Source organism: Thermobia domestica, chromosome 17, assembly GCF_964235325.1.
Source record: "Thermobia domestica chromosome 17, izTheDome1.hap1.1, whole genome shotgun sequence".
NCBI lineage: Eukaryota > Metazoa > Arthropoda > Insecta > Zygentoma > Lepismatidae > Thermobia > Thermobia domestica.
Genome location: NC_137470.1, coordinates 155,277,470 through 155,297,317, shown reverse-complemented (window position 1 = coordinate 155,297,317; position 19,848 = coordinate 155,277,470). Strand labels below are relative to the sequence as shown.

General features: G+C 36.8%; 1 protein-coding gene across 2 annotated transcripts in view; it reads right to left on the bottom strand.

The window, feature by feature from the left end:
- The window catches only part of LOC145674432 (uncharacterized), a 509,074-nt gene that overhangs the window by 188,961 nt on the left and 300,265 nt on the right, over window positions 1-19,848 (bottom strand). For both annotated transcript variants that reach the window (XM_081744485.1, XM_081744486.1), the window contains one exon: window positions 12,607-12,833. In XM_081744485.1, coding sequence (XP_081600611.1) covers window positions 12,607-12,833 — 227 coding nt within the window. The remainder of the gene's footprint in view (window positions 1-12,606; window positions 12,834-19,848) is intronic.

Below are 19,848 nucleotides of genomic sequence, written 5' to 3'. Positions count from 1 at the left end.
GGACATGTGTTATGGGAGACCAAAGTAGGAGACACGTATTCTGGTGTGTGGGTCCATACGCAGAAATTTCCGAAATAAGGAGCCCCAAATGCCCCCACATGCTGTAACTAGGAAGCGCATGACGTTACTCGTACACAGCTGATTTGGATGGGGTCCGGATATCTTTTACGGGAGACCAAAGTAGGAGACACGTATTTTGGTGTTTGGGCCCATAAGCAGAAATTTTCGAAATAAGGGACCCCGAAGTACCCCCACAATCTATATCTAGGAAGCGAATGACGTTACTTGTACACAACTGATTTGGGTGGGGTCCGGACATGTGTCACGGGATACCAAAGTAGGAGACAGGTATTTTGGTGTTTGGGCCCAAACGCAGAAATTTCCGAAATACGGGGCCCCAAAATTTCCCTCCATGCTATAACTAGGAAGCGAATGACGTTGCTTGTACACAACCGATTTGGCTGGGGTCCGGACATGTGTTACGGCAGACCAAAGTAGGAGATAGGTATTTTGGTGTTTGGGCCCATAAGCAGAAATTTCCAAAATACGGGGCCCCAAATTGCCCCCACATGCTATAACTAGGATGCGAATGGCGTTACTTGTACACAAGTGATTTGGCTGGGGTCCGTATATGTGTTACGGGAGACCAAAGTATGAGAGACAATTTTTGGTGTTTGGGCCCAAACGCCAAAAATTTCCGAAATACGGGGCCCCAAGTTTCCCTCCCTGCTATAACTAGGAAGCGAATGACGTTACTTGTACACAACCGATTTGGCTGGGGTTCGGACATGTGCTACGGGAGGCCAAAGTAGGACACACGTATTTTGGCTTTTGGGCCCAAACGCAGAAATTTCCGAAATACGGGGCCCCAAAATTTCCCTCCATGCTATAACTAGGAAGCGAATGACGTTGCTTGTACACAACCGATTTGGCTGGGTTCCGGACATGTGTTGCGGGAGACCAAAGTAGGAGACACGTATTTTGGTTTTTTGGGCCCATACGCAGAAATTTCCGAAATACGGGGCCCCAAATTGCCCCTCCATGCTATATCTAGGAAGCGAATAACGTTAATTTTAAACAAGCGATTTGGCTGGGGTCCGGACATGTATTACGGGAGATCAAAGTAGGAGACACGTATTTTGACATTTGGGTCCAAACGCATAAATTTCCGAAATACAGGGCCCCAAAGTTTCCCTCCATACTATAACTAGGAAGCGAATGATGTTACTTTTACAGTGATTTGGCCGGGGTCCGGACAAGTTTTACGGGAGACAAAAATAGGAGACACGTATTTTGGCGATCGGGCGCATACACAGAAATTTCCGAAATACGGGGCCCCAAAGTGCCCCCACATGCTATAACTAGGATGCGAATGACGTTACTTGTGCACAAGTGATTTGGCTGGGGTCCGAATATGTGTTACGGGAGACCAAAATATGAGACACGTTTTTTGGCGTTTGGGCCCAAACGTAGAAATTTCCGAAATACGGGGCCCCAAAATTTCCCTCCATGCTATAACTAGGAAGCGAATGACGTTACTTGTACACAACTGATTTGGCTGGGGTCCGGACATGTGTTACGGGAGACCAAATAGGAGACACGTATTCTGGTGTGTGGGTCCATACGCAGAAATTTCCGAAATACGGAGCCCCAAATGCCCCCACATGGTTTAACTAGGAAGCGCATGACGTTACTTGTACACAGCTGATTTTGATGGGGTCCGGATATCTTTTACGGGAGACCAAAGTAGGAGACACGTATTTTGGTGTTTGGGCCCATAAGCAGAAATTTTCGAAATAAGGGACCCCGAAGTACCCCCACATTCTATATCTAGGAAGCGAATGACGTTACTTGTACACAACCGATTTGGCTGGGGTCCGGATATGTTTTACCGGAGACCAAAGTAGGAGACACGTATTTTGGTGTTTGGGCCCTTACGCAGAAATTTCCAAAATATGGGGTCCCAAATTGCCCCTACCTGCTATAGCTAGGAAGCGAATGACGTTACTTGTAAACAACCGATTTGGCTGGGGCCTGGATATGTGTTACGGGAGACCAAAGTAGGAGACACGTATTTTGGTGTTTGGGCCCATAAGCAGAAATTTCCGAAATACGGGGCCCCAAAGTGTTCCTACATGCTATATCGAGGAAGCGAATGACGTTACTTGTACACAGCTGGTTTGGCTGGGGTCCGGATATCTTTTACGGGTGACCAAAGTAGGGGACACTTTTTTTGGCGTGTGGGCCGAAACGCAGAAATTTCCGAAATACGGAGCCCCAAATTTGCCCTTCATGCTATAACTAGAAAGCGAATGACGTTAGTGGTACGGAATATTAGCGTAGCTTGGAATAAAATGTATGCAAAATTATGTGACTTGTGTTTGTTATTAGGTTCCACAAAAAGGAATGTCGAATATACTTGATCCCATATTGCTAGATTTTCAATAAGGCCGTGAAGTTGGCATATGTGGTACCCATGTAATTCTGAACAAATGTTCATCTGGCACGAGCCGTCGAGGGTGGATGTGCTGACCACGAGGGTGTCAACGGAGCCGAGGGTGTTTGCGATTTTCACCTGTATTTCTATGGCTAGGATGTGTGGAAACTTGGCGGAACACTTTTGTGCAAGAGGGTGAACATTAATATTTAATCGATAGGGCGTGTGTTGTCAGGAAACCGGGCAGTGTGGTAAAAGTAAAGTTTGCCGGCCTGTCAGGTTTGGTCGAAAAAAAATACATCTCTTCGACTTGGGCTTATAATGGCCATATTCGGACCCCAGACAAATCGGTTGTGTACAAGTAACGTCATTCGCTTTCTAGTTATAGCATGTAGGGGCACTTTGGTGCCCCGTACTTCGGAAATTTCTGCGTATGGTCCCAAACGCCAAAATACGTGTCTCCTACTTTGGTCTCTCGTAACACATATCCGGACCCCAGCCAAAACAGTTGTTTACACTTGAGACCGTTTGCTCGTTATACAGAATTTAATCGGGAAGATCTCCCAAGTTAACACGGTTTAAAGGTTTTGTATATAAAGATCGTAATCAAAATAATAGAAACACATAGAATTTGAAACACGTCAGGTAACCAACAATCAAGGACAATCACAACTCAGGGTTATTGGTGATGGTGAGATAGGGCAAACTAAATACTACGCAAGAAGCATTAAAACAGTAGTACACAGTGAACTGTGCCGACGTTAATAGTGTAAAATTAATGACCTCTCTGATTTCCAGATGGAAGATGGTTGGAACTCTTCGATGAGACGCGAGTGTGACGAAAGTGGCAAGTGTGTTGTATTTGTCGCGAGGAAAGGTGTCCGAGGTAATGACGATTTACTAAACTCACAACAAAACCACATCAGCAAAGATAAATAAGGATCGTAAGAATACTTTCCGTGACAGGTCCTGCCGAGTAAGGAACTGGTTTGTCATTCAGAACTGTCGAGAGACTGGAATGCAAATGGCGAAGGAACTCAAGCAGCAACTCTCACAGACTGTCTCGACAATTACAGAACACCTTCAGCTATATGATATGATCACACGAAATTGAATTGCTATACTGAAACCACTAACAAGAGGTGATCACGCTTTAACACGACATCAATGATGTCCCGAACATGTATTATGGACAAGTAATAACCCTCCCCCCCCAAAAAGTGATAATGTCGGATGAGTTGTTATTGACCTTATTACAAACCAATGGCCTTGTTTGCCGACAGAAGCATATGACCTGCAGTGTCTCCATCAAACAGGAAACATGGCGGAAGCGATATACTGTGTTTTTGTGGATTACAATATCCTGAATTCCAGTGCACCTGTATTGACACTTATGGGTCACGTGACTACCTGCGGTTATGTCACAATTTTAAAGGACCATGGACATTCTATGTTCAGTTATTATTACTGAGCAACGACGACTTTCTTCTATAGCTTTTATCGAAAACTCTCGAGTATTAGACACTAGTATCCAGGTCAAGCGACCCTCAAAAAAGACTTACCTCTGAGTGTTCACTTTTGATAGCCCATATATTACAGTACGACGTCATACTGCAGGATGGTAATACACTCATCTACATAGCTGGAAATGTCATTCTGGCGTGGTTTTAGGAACATCCGGATTAAGTTGAAAACTGCCCATTGCCTACCCAACCCCGAATCTGAAAATAATTGAATGTGTGTGCCCGTTTTGGAGACAGGAATCTGGCGCATATTTTTCCTCCAACTTTCTCGCATAACTCACTGATGCACTGCACGCAAAATGCTGTAATATTAATCTCGTACCATACTAATTAACTTTGACTGTTTAACAGAACAGCTCTCAGGGAAAAAAAAAAAAAAAACTTGCTCCAACGTCAAATTAAACTGGTGTGTTTCACATGTTTAGTTGTTTCGTTTGAATCGATAAGGATCTGTCTACCTTAATATAATGAATATGTATTTTTCTCATACTAAGTTGTTGAAGGGGTTTAAAACACCCCCTTGTTTGTTTCAATTATTGCTCCTATGTAAGTAAAACATTTATGATCTACTTACAATTAAGTTCTATCAGTGTCCACGGAGTTATTAGTGCAAAGTGCTTTTCAAAAAGCCACGCTTTCTTCCAGAATTTTTTTTCCCGAGGTAGTAACATAATTTTTGTTCGCTTTTGAGGTCGATAGCCATGGTTTGTAGACACGTTATTAGATCTCAAAATATAAAACAAATTTCTTTTTCTATATTCTTTCGTTATTTTCTCATTTGGAAAGCGTTTTGTTCGTTGTAGTAGTTTGAAGATGGGAAGTGTTAAAAATAGAACGGAAAAGCCTTTACATTCTAAACATTTGCAGCTACCAAGAGTAATTGAATATTTTATTTTATTCGTCAATTAATTTTTATAGTGTTTATTTACTTTTTATGGAAACTTTTAAAGAATGTTCATAAATACTGGGTTTTGTAACGTTATTTAATTTCCTCAGTTGTAGAAATAAGTGTGATATACTTGTTTTATATATATATATAAAGGTGGTAGGCAACTCCACTGACAAACTTTCGGAGGCGATTTCTTATACGAAATGAAAGAAAAAAGTTCTAATATACATGGGTCGAAAAATGCCTCCTTTCAGAGTTATGATCCATTGAAAATTCAGAAAATCATTATTCAAAACTCCATAACTTAGAAACTATAGGACCTATCGCAAGCGGTTTAAGGAATTACACAGGAACTAGAATGTTCTCTATCTAAATATCCATGTTTTACTATCTTCCGTTATCGGTGAAAGGAACTGTGAAAAGGAAGTTGAAGTATAGGGATACTCCTTTAAGTACTAATGGTGCGTTCGTTTCGCTGGTGCCGGTGAATTTTGAAACATGGATATTTAGATAAAGCGTATACCGGTTCCTCTGTAATTCCTTAAACCGCTTGGGATATGCCCTATAGTTTCTAAGCAGGATGTTTTAAAACGTGATATTTCGAATTTTCGGTAGTTCATAACTCTGAAAGGAAACGTTTTTCGACCCAAATTTATTAGATTTTTTTTCTTTCATTTCGTATAAGGAACAGCCTCCAAATGTTTGTCGGTGGAGTTACCTACCACCCTGTACACACATATATATGTACAGGGTGGTAGGGAACTCCACCGACAAACATTTGGAGGCTGTTCCTTATACGAAATGAAAGAAGAAAGTTCTATATACCTATATATACCTATTAAAATACACAGAACATTATCCGATATTATATACCAATAAGAAACAAATTTATTGCGACTAATAATGAACAGGGATACATCTTATGGTTTCGGTTCTCGAAAAGAGAACCTAATCAACTTACGTAACAAAATCAAATTTACAGTACTTGTACTCGCTTCAACGTGTATTCTTTTTCTGTTGTTCTGAAAAGGACAACATTGTTCTCCACTTTCTTCTGGGTGATCTGTAATATGTGGGCTATCAAAAGTGGACACCCAGAGGCAAGTCTTTTCTGAGGATCGCTTAACCTGGATACTCATGTATAATACTCAAGAGTCTTCAATAAAAGCTATAGAAGAAAGTCGTCCTCATAGGTCACTGAAAACGGATTTCCCTTCAAGTCAAATGTTGTTATCATAGAAAATTTATAATACCAGCAGCGTAATGCATAGACTCATCTTTTCGAAACGTTTGCTCATTTGGTATATAGCATACAGCATAATGATCCAATACTTTATGGTATGTTGCTGATGTTACTGAGTCTTCTTCAAAAATGAGCAGAAAATATACAATAATGGGTCAAATTACACTACACAATTAAGTTAGAACTGTGAAGTTTCTGTTCCATCGTCCTTCGAGTTTATCATTACTACATTTTCTGCACTTACTCTTAATCATTTTATCTGAAGGTGGGTTTGTTACAAAGTGTTACACATTTTTTTTTAAAAAAATACTAATCTCATGAACGAGCGATAACATTTCAACAGCAAGTAGGAATATGTCATTACAATGAACAAGCTATATTTTTAAATTCTAAGCTATATAACGTTTTCCATTTGATGTCATGCTCAGTTGAAAGAAGGATTTGAAGTATGTTTGCACTCGAAAGGAATTCCATGCGCTATGTAGAAGAGCGTCCCAAATTACTTCAACTTGTCTCTTGGTCACTGGTATTTTGCCTCTGCCTTCTTTTCTTATCACAGAAAGTGTTCCCCAGCATTCATTTATATTACTGAACAATTGAATGTTGGTGTGGTGTCATTTTTTCTCATTTAGGGTTACAGAGTACTTGAGTTCAACAAAACTAAAATATAATTTAATTTTCTGAAGCATAGTAAACGACAAAATTCCGCTCATTTCTAAACAAATGCAAAGAGCATGTATTCCTGCAATGTTGTGAACTTTCAGAACTTGATAAGATTATATTCATGAGAAATAAAATCGTATCGCTATTAGTTGCTGAGATATTTTAATTTCTTATTGGTCGATATTTATTAGGACGTCTAATATGTATGAAATAAATATACAGTATTACAGCCACAACCTCAAATGTAGATAACACGTAAAGAAATACACTGTATTTTTCGCTGTGAATATATTCGTAATTCAAGTACGTTTTTATACTATATGAGGACAATACCTACTCAAAATATCCTAAATAATGTATTTATTTAAGAGACATAATTGCTACGACCTGAAGATTGTAGAATCTAAAATCAATAGCAAATAAGAATAACACACATGTTACAGTTATTTTAATACAAATATTTTGAACGTATGTTATTTACAACTATTACTTTCACATTGTGTTCTACGAAGACATTTTTAAATTAACGATAATGTATTATTTCACAGTTGTATCTGAATCTCAACAACAATAGAACGCGAGAACAAGACGTACAAAAGAAAATGTCATCAATATGAACATGTTTGGAATATCTACGAGTGCACTGCACTTGGGTAAGAATCGCCACATATTGACAAGAGGAAAGCCGGACACACCAAGGCCGAGTGAGGCAGAGTAAGATGCAGAGAGAAAGAAAGAGGCCTGAGTGCATTGACTATGTGTCTAGAGCTCAGTCACAACGTTAGAGAGGCCTTTGTCTTGCATGTGCTTGAGTGAATATGTGGTAAGAGGCTTTGTTTCATTGCTCACAGCACTGAACCTTGGCTAGACCGTCCTGTCCTTTGGCCGACATACCGCCGACTTAATTCTACACAAAAGTCTTACAATGCAGTACTACAAACTCAACTATCACAACATTGTATTCGGTCAGTTGCATATTGACCACAAAGTCGGACATCCAATTTTAGAGAAGATACGGAGGTACGGCTGTTTCATTAAGCACACATTGAAAACAGTCAGTATACAATTGAGGAACAGGATTGATGTCTCGGTTGTAAAGGGGCAAGATGAACGAAAACGCGAAAAGAACACCAATTTCTTGGAGAAGAGGAACTCATTGGGAGTTAGTGATAGTGAAAAGTTAACAATGAATTTCACTAATAATCTTCAATTCAGCACATGTAAGCCTTCGTAAGTAACAACAAAAATAGTTATAAATGCATAAGAATTTTTTAAAAATATTTTTTTTATTTTAACGAAATGTAGAGATTCCGATATGATATTATTTACATTGAGATAAACGAAATATTCTATAATAATATTGAAACTGACTGATACGATTTGCGTTATACATAGTCTATATTCATATATTACAATTATCGTCAATCAATACTCAATACATTCTGCACTTGGAACACCAAATAAATTGTGTTAATGTATATGCAATACATCACAATGAGGTCATCTGTCCTGAATATTATGTAATTTTCATAAATATAAACCATAGCATGTACTATGTAGCTTCAATAGCAACTTTTAGTAAAAAAATAAATGGCGCTGTTATATTTACTCTAGCGCTAACCATTACGAAATTACAACTATTTCCTTGTTTGTATCGTTCTGCGTGACTTAATAGCAAAATGTAATCTTAGTACATTAAGAGCGCATTTAGATTGTCTTAATTTGTGAAGAGCGAACACCAGGGTGACTGCAGACAATTTTAACTGCCGTCACCCTGAAAGGACTCCGATCATCAATGGTAGTGTGTTGTAAATGCTGAAGAAATTCCATGAAACTGCATCTGTGGCAGATCGCCTACGACTTGTAGATCATAGCGGCAACAAACGAGGCAACATCTGTAGTAATGTTGGCATCGTTTAGTAAAAGTAACCAGAAGAGCACGCATAGTTTAGCCGGTAAAAATATGTTAGTCATAATCACTGGCACTATGTTAAGTGAGTAAGTTGTACTCTTATAAGCTGCAACTTTACCAAAATCTTACAAAAGATGATACAGATCGTCGTCTGAAATTTGCTCAATGGGACATAGAGAAGGGCCACAAAATTCCACATTTAGTTCTGACCTATTGCTCACTGGTGATGCAAACTTTTACGTGTCGGGCACGGTTAACAAGCAGAACGTGCGGTGCTGGTTGGATAATCATCCACATTGGTATGACTTATTAGCAGATGTTCTCGGTAAGGTGATGGTGTGTTGTGGCATGTGGGAACTCGCATTGTAGGTTAGTTCTTCATTATCGGAACCCTAAAGGTGATGGGTTATAGGCGCATGTTAGAAGATGGCATCTTTTCATCACTGCCGTCAGAAGATGGATCATCCCTTAAATTTGTGTACCGCGATGGCACCACATCGCATTACGATCAGTAGCTTCACAATGGGTGGATTGGCCGGCGAGATGCTGTGAAATGGTCACCTCGTTCTCATGATTTGAACTTAGTGGATTACTACAGTGGAGCTATGTGAAGTCTGTTGTATATGTAGTGAAAAATTGTTTCCTCTTATCTCTGTTGAAATGGTAAACTTTCCTAACTTCCGCAGACCGGATCTGGCATGCAAACTAAACTTAATAATGTATGATTTGTTCCTCTCTTATTTAAACTCTAGCGGTAACAAGAAATGTGTAGCAGTGTTACAGATTCGTAACATACCTGAATCAAGATTTGATTTTTAACTGTGAAAATATATTTGTAACTGTTTGATTACTAAGCCCATTTGCAAGGAACATCTTCGTCGGCATGTGGATTGCATACGCGTCTTTGGCGCAGGAGACCCGGCTTTGATTTTCAGTGGGAGCTCATGTGGTTCAATTTTACGCTGTAGATTCAAGTCTCATATAGCCTTGCTGCAGAAAGAGACGCTAAACTAAAATCCATATCCCATTCTGTAAGGGAAGGAAAGATTTAGAAACCATATAATTTATACACATTCAGTGAACCTTGATCTCAAAATGAGGAAGGAATCTTTAAACTGGCCCCCAAGTTTGATTCTTCTTCTGATCCGTTTAAAATTGGCCACCACTGCTATAAGCGTTGTAACTGAGAATGCTGTTATACATTCAATGAGCGCATGAATACTGTACGGCGAGTTGGTAAAAGGCCAGGCCAAGTCCGTAACCATGAAGAAGACTCATCTACCCTGCCATCGCATTCAGTCCTTCCTCAAATTTTCAGTTTATAGTTGGTATGTATGTGGGACTGTAAGATGAAAAGTGTACGCCACGAAATATGATTTCACCCCCATACCCTGTCCGAGTTCTACCTAGGAATCTGTAAAGATCTCTCCCCTGTTGTGATCCCGAAACAGTTTCCAGCAATTCTTTTCGAACAAACAACACAATGCGCTGCAAAACAGATGATACACTGATGAAGTAGTTCCTTGAAGTAGGACAGCTCACGAGTTGGAGTATGTTAATGATAAAAGTATAAGTTACAAAATAATCATGTATCACCATTAGGAATAGCGTATCACTAATATGATTAATATGTCATTCTTAAGAGTATCTGTGCTACTGTTAGGATTAGTGTGTCACTGATAGGAGTATGTATGCCATTGTTAGTATTAGTGTGTCATTGGTAGGATTAGTATATCACTTTTAGAGGTATGAGTGTAACTTACGATTAGTGTGTCACTGTTTGGAGTATGTCTCCTACTGACAGTATTAGCGTGCCAGTGTTATGATTAATGTGAAAGTGTAAGGATTTGTATGCCACTGTAAGGAAAGTGACATGACACTCACTTTCAGCAGTATGCATGTCACTCTAATAATACCTCAAACCAAATATAATTTGTTACTTAGCAATGTATATTTTACTATATATCACTTGCACATGTAAATAATTGATTTCAGGAGGAAAAATATAAATTGCATCAGGTGTACAACGATAGGCACACATTTTAACGCTATAATAATAAGTTTTCCTATTTCCTCGAAAAGTACGCATGGGAATTTATTGTAAAGAGTATGATTTCAATCACCTAAATGTGGTCTAAAAATTGGGGTATGGTCTATACGTGAACAAATGATCTCCATTTGTTAGAGATTAATACAACCATCAAATATTATTGACAAACTACGACATATATTTTAGTGTCATAAAATTAGAGTCTATTGATTTTCCGAAATATTCTTCGTAAGAATTTACGCTCAATCATAATTTTGCTCCGTAACTGTATGAAATTTCTTCCATTTTCTATGATGAAAGCTAAAGTAGAAATACCCAAACCTACAACTAGTAATATAAAAGAACCAGCAATATCATTGAATGTGAGAGGTCTTAGTGATACTTCCTTAATTTCTTTAAAAAAGCTAAAACTTGTAATTTCCTTAATGATTTCTTTTTCCCAATGCACAATTATTCCTGATTCCCGAATATGCCTTAGAACCTGATTAAATGATTCCGTAAAAGGAAAATTTTTAGAGAAGTGGATTGAACCATAGACAGTTTCTAAAGGCTCTTTCATCATTCGAAGATATTTCAGATTGCCAGGTCTCAGAATATGTTCATAAATCATAAATCCCGAAGGATAACAATCACCATGGATGGCAACCTTCCCTTGTTTTACAAGTAAATTAATTTTCTCTAAATCTTTCATGACTATGCAGCGCTCACCTACAGATTGCAGAAGAGAGTTAGCTGAACGTAAGAATATATTCTTATGAAATAAGTAATATGTCACCCAAGGAATTCCAGAATCAAGAAATTCTTGAATTGTATCTATTCGTTTTTCGTACTTAGGAATTGTGAGATACGATACGAGATTGCAGTTGTAAGCTGTATCGAACACAGTTGAGACAATAAAAGCTGTTAGAATCAGATATCGAATTGTAAAATACTGTACGTCTCTAATGCCCGAACCGACAATTATGCTGATACATTGTAACAATGAATAAGCATAATCAGAATATGGATTTTTTAAATGCGAATTTTCTCAATGTATATTGGAGATTGAGAAAAGGCAAAAGACAATCGAGCAGCAAATAATAAAAGCAAAAACAGTCACCCAAACTTCATTAGATAGTGGAGAAAAAATTGACCAAAGTTTCCATTTGACATTTGGAGGTGGAACTAGAAGTTATGATGATACCCGAAGGATTATGTCAGAAAAGTCAAAATATTGTCGATTAATATAATGCAAAGTTCCTTCTGGAATACCTATATCATACTTTCCATTCCGAAGTAAATCAACATACGTTTCATTATTTTCATCCGTCTTAAAGTAATTTGGAAAAACTTTTACTACTAAGGAGGCATTGTACCGGTCACAAAATTCTGAGAGCAATCTGTAATCTATACCATCGTAGGATGAGTTTCTTACAACAGTCCGTGGTGCAGCATGTATCATAACGGAGGAAATAATTCTCCCTTTTAAATCTGTTAGTCGTTTATCTACAACTATCCCTATATTTCTATCAAATATGTGATTTTCCCACCTTGTAATTAATTCAGCTTTCCTATAATTTCGAATGGACAGAGACCAAACGAAATGTTGATTATTGGATGTCATTCGGATAGGTGTGTTATTCGATGTTAAAATATATATGTGTGGATAAAATTTAGTTAAAGAACAATTAATTATGTTATCTATTGTATAGTGTAAGTTGAACGATACAAATAATAGTTTCTTTAATTTTCTCTGAACTGACGCTTTGTATGCATTATGAAAATGAGATAACATGTCACAAATATCCAATATTGAAAATACAAATCTATCACATCCCTTATCCATGCCTTTTAGTAGAAGGTGTTCCAAATATTCAGAAGATAAATTTACTCTTTTGGACGATACATACACTGACGGTAACTCAATTCCTGAATTAGTTTTAAAAATAGTTCCTTGCAATGTGATAATATCTTCAACAAACATTGTGCAAACGTTGCTGTAGAACCCTTGATCAAGTATTGTAAATAGAGCTTCATTAGAATCAATAGCGGCAAGGTCTTCTGGTAATTCTGTTATTAATTGTCCTTTCATAAAACTGTTGGCTGATAGAAGATATAATATTTTTATCATCATATTCTGAAACAAGAGAATGAATAAGAAAACATTTAAGTAACTTTATTTGAATGTGTTTTATCGTGTCTCTCGTTGTTACATTTATTGTCAAAGCTACTACATATTTAACAGCAAACTTTTAAGAAAACACATCCATATTGCCCTTGGAAAAGTGAACAGTCCCAATGAATTATTATATCATTTCTTTATAATAGGGTAACGTTATGATGAAATAGACTACAATAGAATACAGTAGGTTTTGCAATGTAAGGTAAATTAGTGGAATTCATGAGGTAATATCAACTTTACTACGGTGAATTGTATTTGTCTTCTAGTAATCTAATTTTACATGAAGCATATTTGTAAACTAATTAACTATTCCAACTTACGTGGAAATTTGTATTGAGAAGAGCTGTACTTCACGGTATAATTAGGTGTTCAGAAAGGTGAAAAATTATGAACCTCGTAGTGGTAGTTACAAGGGGTAGGGATAACATTATGAGTGAAGGAATAAGATTAATAAAATACTTATGCTCTACTTGGATGATCAAATCTATTTTCTTCCACCGAGGTGGATGAACAGCAGGACACCTCAGCGGAATACTCATGATGTGGCAACATCGCAACGCATGCTTCTTCAAACGTCAATTCGTTTCTTATATTGCTGCGAGAAACGAAGAAAATACATTTTTTCTGCAGTCTATCTAAATTTTGCATTAACTTAATCTAATAAATCATAAGGTAATCGAAGAGTTTTCTCTGATTTATTTATGGATTAACAAGCATATTTTACAGTAAGTATGAAAATTGAATTGTAAGAAATACAGTAAAATCTTCATGTTCAAGTCTTTTTCCCAATTAGTTTTAGTCGCCTTTTTAGATGTTGTCTTCTATCTGTTGTGTGACACCACACGATACCCTATCATTCTTCACACAATCTCCTCACTTCTTCTTTCACCAACTTCGCGCTCGCTTTTAATTTTGTAATATAGCATCCACTTCATGTCCTACGCACTCAAAAGCTCCTCTTCTTATATACTCAACCCATCTCAATAGCTTTTCTACAATTGGTCTTAGCTTTATTGTTCGGCGGATCTGTTCGTTCTTTATTCTCCACACATACCCTCAACATATTCATCTCCTCAACATTTAACTTGTGTTTCTCTCCCTTTTCCGTCGTAGAGCATTCCGCTCCGTACGAAATGTCAGATTTCACTAATGTTATTGTTCTCTTTTTCTTTAAGGTATAGGGGTACCATACGGTCACACAATACTCTTGCCGCTTCTTTTAATTTTGTCCAACCTTCTTAATTCTAGTTTTTACATCTTCTATTCTTGCATTTTCTTGCAATATTGATAACAAATACCTGAATTTCCTAATCATTGCCACCTCTTCTTCATCAAGTAGTATTCTTTTATTGTCGATTACATTTTTCCTGAAAGGACAATCCAAATATTCAGTCTTACGTTTAGTAATTCTAAGCCCTTTGCTCTCTAATGATCTTCTCTTAGTATCTAATTCTTGTAGTATTGTCTTGATCACTCAACAGCACGATGTCGTCCGCAAGTAGGATGTTTCAGGGTGCTAACTCTTATTTATCCTTTGTAAGCTCTTTCATCACAGTTGCAAGAAGGTATGTGTTAAGACTAGATCATCATGAAGTCCCACTTTGACTCTAAACTCTTTTGTTATTCCACACGCGCCTTTCACACCTGTCCACCATACACATCTTGAATTATACAGATGCAAGTGTTTGGAACATACTTCTCCTTACTATTCACCAAACAAGTTGTCGGGGCACTCTATCATACGCTTTCTCTAGGTTGATAAAAATCATATAAAGGTATTTCTGATATTTTCTGCACTTTTTCATTAGCATCCTAAGTGCAAGTATTCCATCCGTAATCGGCCGTTCGGGCATGAAACAAAATTGGTTCTATGTTATTTCCATTTTTTCTCTCAATATTTAATCTATCATTCACTCCCATAGCTTCATTGCATGGTTCATTACTTTATACCCCTGTAGTTGCTACTTTCTTGCACGTCTAATTTATTTTTAAAAACTAGCACAACTCATTTGCTTTTCCATTCATTTGGCATATTTTCTGTTTCCAATATCCTATGACAAGGTCGAGCAAATCACTGCACCTCTTCTTCACCTAAAATTTTCCATGCTTCGATAGCGATATTATACGATCCTGGGGCTTTACCACTTTTCATGTTTTCATGGCATTTTCTGGTTGTATCATTGTCACAGACTAAAGTAGTCCCTGATTCGTGAGTAGACTTATTCAAGTTTCTATCGGGGTTTCTTCAATCAAAAGTTTAAGGAAATACTCGTTCCACTGCTTTTTATCTACTCTTCACTTGTTACAACCTCATTTATTTCATTACTTATGCAACTCATATTGAAATAAATTTCAATTGCCTCTATCTTGCCTTCGAAAGCTTCTAAATCATTGTTTCCCTTCTTTTATTTCCAGATTGTTTTAAATCCGTGAAAACATTAGCTTCTTTTTTTTTACACTAACTGTTATCTTGTCATTTTTCTTAACTTGCATACAATCCTTCAAGTTTTGTTGGTTGGCAAAGTTATGCCATTTTTGTATCGTTCCCTTTTCTCTTTCACAGTTACTTGAAATTCCTTATTTCGTCACAATATTTCCTTATTAATGAAGCCTTTTTGTTTTATTTATCCCATAACTTTTCGTACTGTTTCCCTGAGTGTTACTGATACATTGGCCCATTCCTCTTTCACGTGCATCTCTTCTTACTTCATTTTCTGTACTTGTGATATGGAAATTTTCTTCCGAATCTTTCAGCACTTGCCCCATCTAGTTTTCACCACTTGCTTAGAACAGGATCATTTAGCCGTTTCCTTTCTACATTTTCCTTGATGCAGAAATCGGCTACTACAAGGCAACCTCGCTCCATTAGACACTCATTTGGTATTATCTTTCAGTTGTTTACATTATGTAGATTCTATAGCGCGAGAGGTATAACATGAGCTATAAGAAGCGGAAGGCAGGAAGAACATTATCCCCTGTGAGGGTGACAGTAGGAAGAGAGATAGCCTTTTTGGTAGTTTCTAACCCATGCCGATTCTAACCTCGAACATAAGTAAAAACAATGGATAATAACCTTTTAACGTAACATATGTTATGATAGGCCTACCTGTAGCTTGAAGTTTTTGTAAGGGTTCAATGCCGCCCGTACAATCTATCTCATTTTCCTCTTCTTCCATGTCGTCGTCACTTTCTTCTAAGGAATCGCTATTACTGTCACTGTCCTAGGCCAAGTTTATCTTAATATTTTTAGTAAGAACGTCTGAAGTTCCATTTGCAAATATGCTTGTTCACATCTTCGTACTTTATTACGCCTTGCCTTTTACTCTTCCGTTGTTATCATTGTAAACTTCTTTCCGGCGAGTTTCATCGCGTCGTTGATGAAAGAAGTATTTACGAGATGTAGATATAGGGAATGGATCTAAGTAGACATTGTGATATGGTGTATTGTCTATCTTACTAAGTGAATTACATGAAGAGTTAGGAATTAGCTGTGACTTTAGCCATTCCTCTCAGTTTTGATACTTTATGTCGTTGTGATAATCTCCAGATTTCGTTCCAGATTTGAACATGACAAACGCGTTTAAAATAAAACATTTTTTTCTTTTCATGCACCAGCATACTAGATTATTCGGCGTTGTCCTTTGGAAATTGGTGTGAGTAAACCTGTATTCTTCTTATCGTTTCACGCATACTGTTTTGTGTGCGACAAATGCAAGTATGTCTCATTCATGTAAATTCTACGGCGGTTTTGCCTTCTGTAATGATCTATAGCTCGTAAATAGGCAAATTTCTTTCACCGAAATTCATATTTTCCAATAAGTATTCGCCCATTGTTATCAACCTTCATCGAAATCTTACGGAACCGATATTTCAAGTGAAGTTGAAGTGCTTCCATTAAAATTATATTTTCGCAACTGTGATTTTACAGAAGGTCGTAGAAGGTATAAGACATGAAATTCATTAGTTGTTCGACAAATAACCATTTGTCAAATTCATCCTGTGAGATTTTTGCCCTTCGTTGTGGTCGTTCTTATTCGGAGTAGAAAACCTCGTTCTTATGATTTTTTAGCCGTTCAATCAAAACACATTTTAGTGTATTTACTGAAAACCTGATAGTTTCAGAAACCGGCTTTTGCACTTTTTACGTTAATTGAATTTCCATTGTCAGCCTTTCTCTTCAAAAATCATAACCATTAACCAAAATATCTCTGCTTTGACAGTGTATCACTTTCGTTTTTCCAAGTTTTCTGCGGCTCTTTACCCTCCATTATGTTAAAGAAATTAAGCAAATCAGTGCACAGCACAGGTTAAACAGCACAGAGCTATACACAAAAATACCACACTTCACTGAACACAAGAACACTATGTCCAGTTCTGCTTCCTTGTGTATCTGTCAAGACGCCCCCATCTGTATCATAAGTAACCATCCCGGGAATGGAGGGTATGAATGGAATAGAAATGTAGGCCGTGTTATGTGATATAATTTTTACTTAATTTACGATCATCATGCATTGTTTTAAGAATGAGAGAATAACCGAATAAGGAAACTTCTAATCGACCGAATGCACTTTTACATCTTGATAACTAAGTAGACTACTTTATTGTTCAGATCTTTCTAAATGAAGATTAGAAATGGAAGTCTACAAATTGATTCAAAATGTACTTGTCATTCCTTCCCAGAAATGCTTGTAATCGCCAATGATTAGTTCACTATTGTGGCAGTTAGCAACACTATTAGAATTATCTGTTTATTTCAAGCCTGTTGGTTCGGATTTCAAGGTCATAGCTCATGCTATGTCTCGCGCGCTGTATGTCCTCAATGAGATAAAGTCGATCTCACACCTTGAGTTGCAACTCTTGTGAAACGAGGTGTTGCTCTTTCTTCTAATATAAAGCATTCAGGATAACAAGATCGTATGCTTCCACCGCTTGAAGAATGTTCTTACCTCCCATATTATATATATATATATATATATATATATATATATATATATATATCTGTGCATCCATATCCCTCGTGCATTTTTCCATATCCTGATGTTGATGGTCTTACATAGCCATTTAGATCCGCTAGGGCAAGCTTCTCATGTAACGAACAATTCTGCAGAGTATTATCTAGCTCCATCCAAAATTCTTGCTTTGTCTCTTCTTCCCACCCACTTTAGTGCCAAGGCTATGACTATAATCAATTTTTTTCTTTCTGCTAGCAGGAGATTGACCATGTCCCTTCCTCTCTTCACGCCACCAATTTCTCCTTTATATTCTTATCCAAGACAATTACAACCCATGTTGTTTTCCGTATATATAAGCTCCTATCTATGTTTCCTATATCGTTTGATCTTAACCTTTCCATTTAGTTTCCTCGATGTATGTTATGCTTACTCTTCTTTTTTCAGCATTTGCGATAACTCGTAGCTCCTGCCGGTCAAGGTTACAATGTTCCAAATTTCTATTCTGATCTTCTGTTGGTCTTGAACTTCTTCAGCCACTTTCGTTTATTGTTGTGGGGTTACCTTTGCTCACTTGTCACGACCTTAAGGCAATCGATCTGCGCTTCAGTTCTGGGGTAGGCGCTACACTGTTCCTCACTCACATTCCTTTTTCTATCTATATTTAATTTAGAAATTTTTTCTATAATCGGCTGCTCCTTGACTCAGTCCCCACCTGGAGGACCAGTAATTTCTTTCGAGGTTTCCCTCTTTATTTTCAAAGCATTATTACTAATAAAATTTACCAAACTACCGTTTAAATTACAAAATAAACTGTTACTAAAAGTTACAGACCTGCTACTAAATTTACCGATCTATCATGTACTACTGAAAATGACCAAACTGCTAGTGAAAATTAGGAAATCTCTTCTAAGGTTACTAAATTCATTAAAATCATAGTGTAATGAAATAAATCCAAATAGATGATCGACAATTCTTCGTCGGAAAGTAAGGGAGAAAGAAAAGCAGAGTATAGTTAATCCACTTTAAATTATAGTTAAATTATTTTACTGTTTATTATAAAATTATTTTATTTTATATTATTTCCTTATTTATTTAAACACAACAAGAATCATTTAACAATAGTTTTAGTTATGCCCTCTAACATTACTGTTACACAATTAATGATATGAAACTTGTCAACAAGTAAAGACTAAATATTTCATTCACTTAATCCAAGAAAGAAAGAAAATGTGTTGTTTTCTTATTTTCCTTTTATTATGTTTGAAAACTTAGTTTGATAGATATCGCATTCTATGTCAGTCTAATATATTAATATTTGATTTTGCCAAAATTGCCATGTTGTATAAGGTACACATTCTTCTAACACGTGATATTTCCAACGAATTTGTGCCTTGTTTCGTTAGGTGAAAAGTTACAAGACGGGAACGGTTTCAGTTGTTCGAAAAATGAAAGCAAGTTTTCTGATAGTATGTTTTGTAAATGAATGTAACTATATAAGAAACGCAAATGAGAGCCAGTTTTCCTAGTTTCAAGCGACTCAAATGAATAGTATTGTAAGAGATCTGTACTTTTTTTATTATGAAACATGAAAATTAAGTTGTATTACTTCAAGTTTACATGTATCGATTTTAGTTCGGGGATTTCATGTTATTGTTGCATATTCTAGTTTAGAAATTACATATACAGCAAAAACTATTTTATAAACATCAGCATTTTTGAACTAATTTCCAAGCCTTATTACAAAGCTGGGATTTCAATACGCTGCACTTATTGTTTGCTTAAAATGTAAGTCAATTGAAATATTTGATCTTATTGTTCTTCCAAGATCATGGATAAGATTAAGTATCTCTAATACTACATTATCAATTTCATATTGAAATTGAAAGAAATAAGTTTTTCTAGTGTACAAAGCTACTCTACACTTTTTCAAGCATTAAAAAATTGTTGATTTTATCGTCCGTGATATGCGTTGATGTCATTTCGCAATGCGACAGCCACTTCTTTGGTAGTTGTGAACG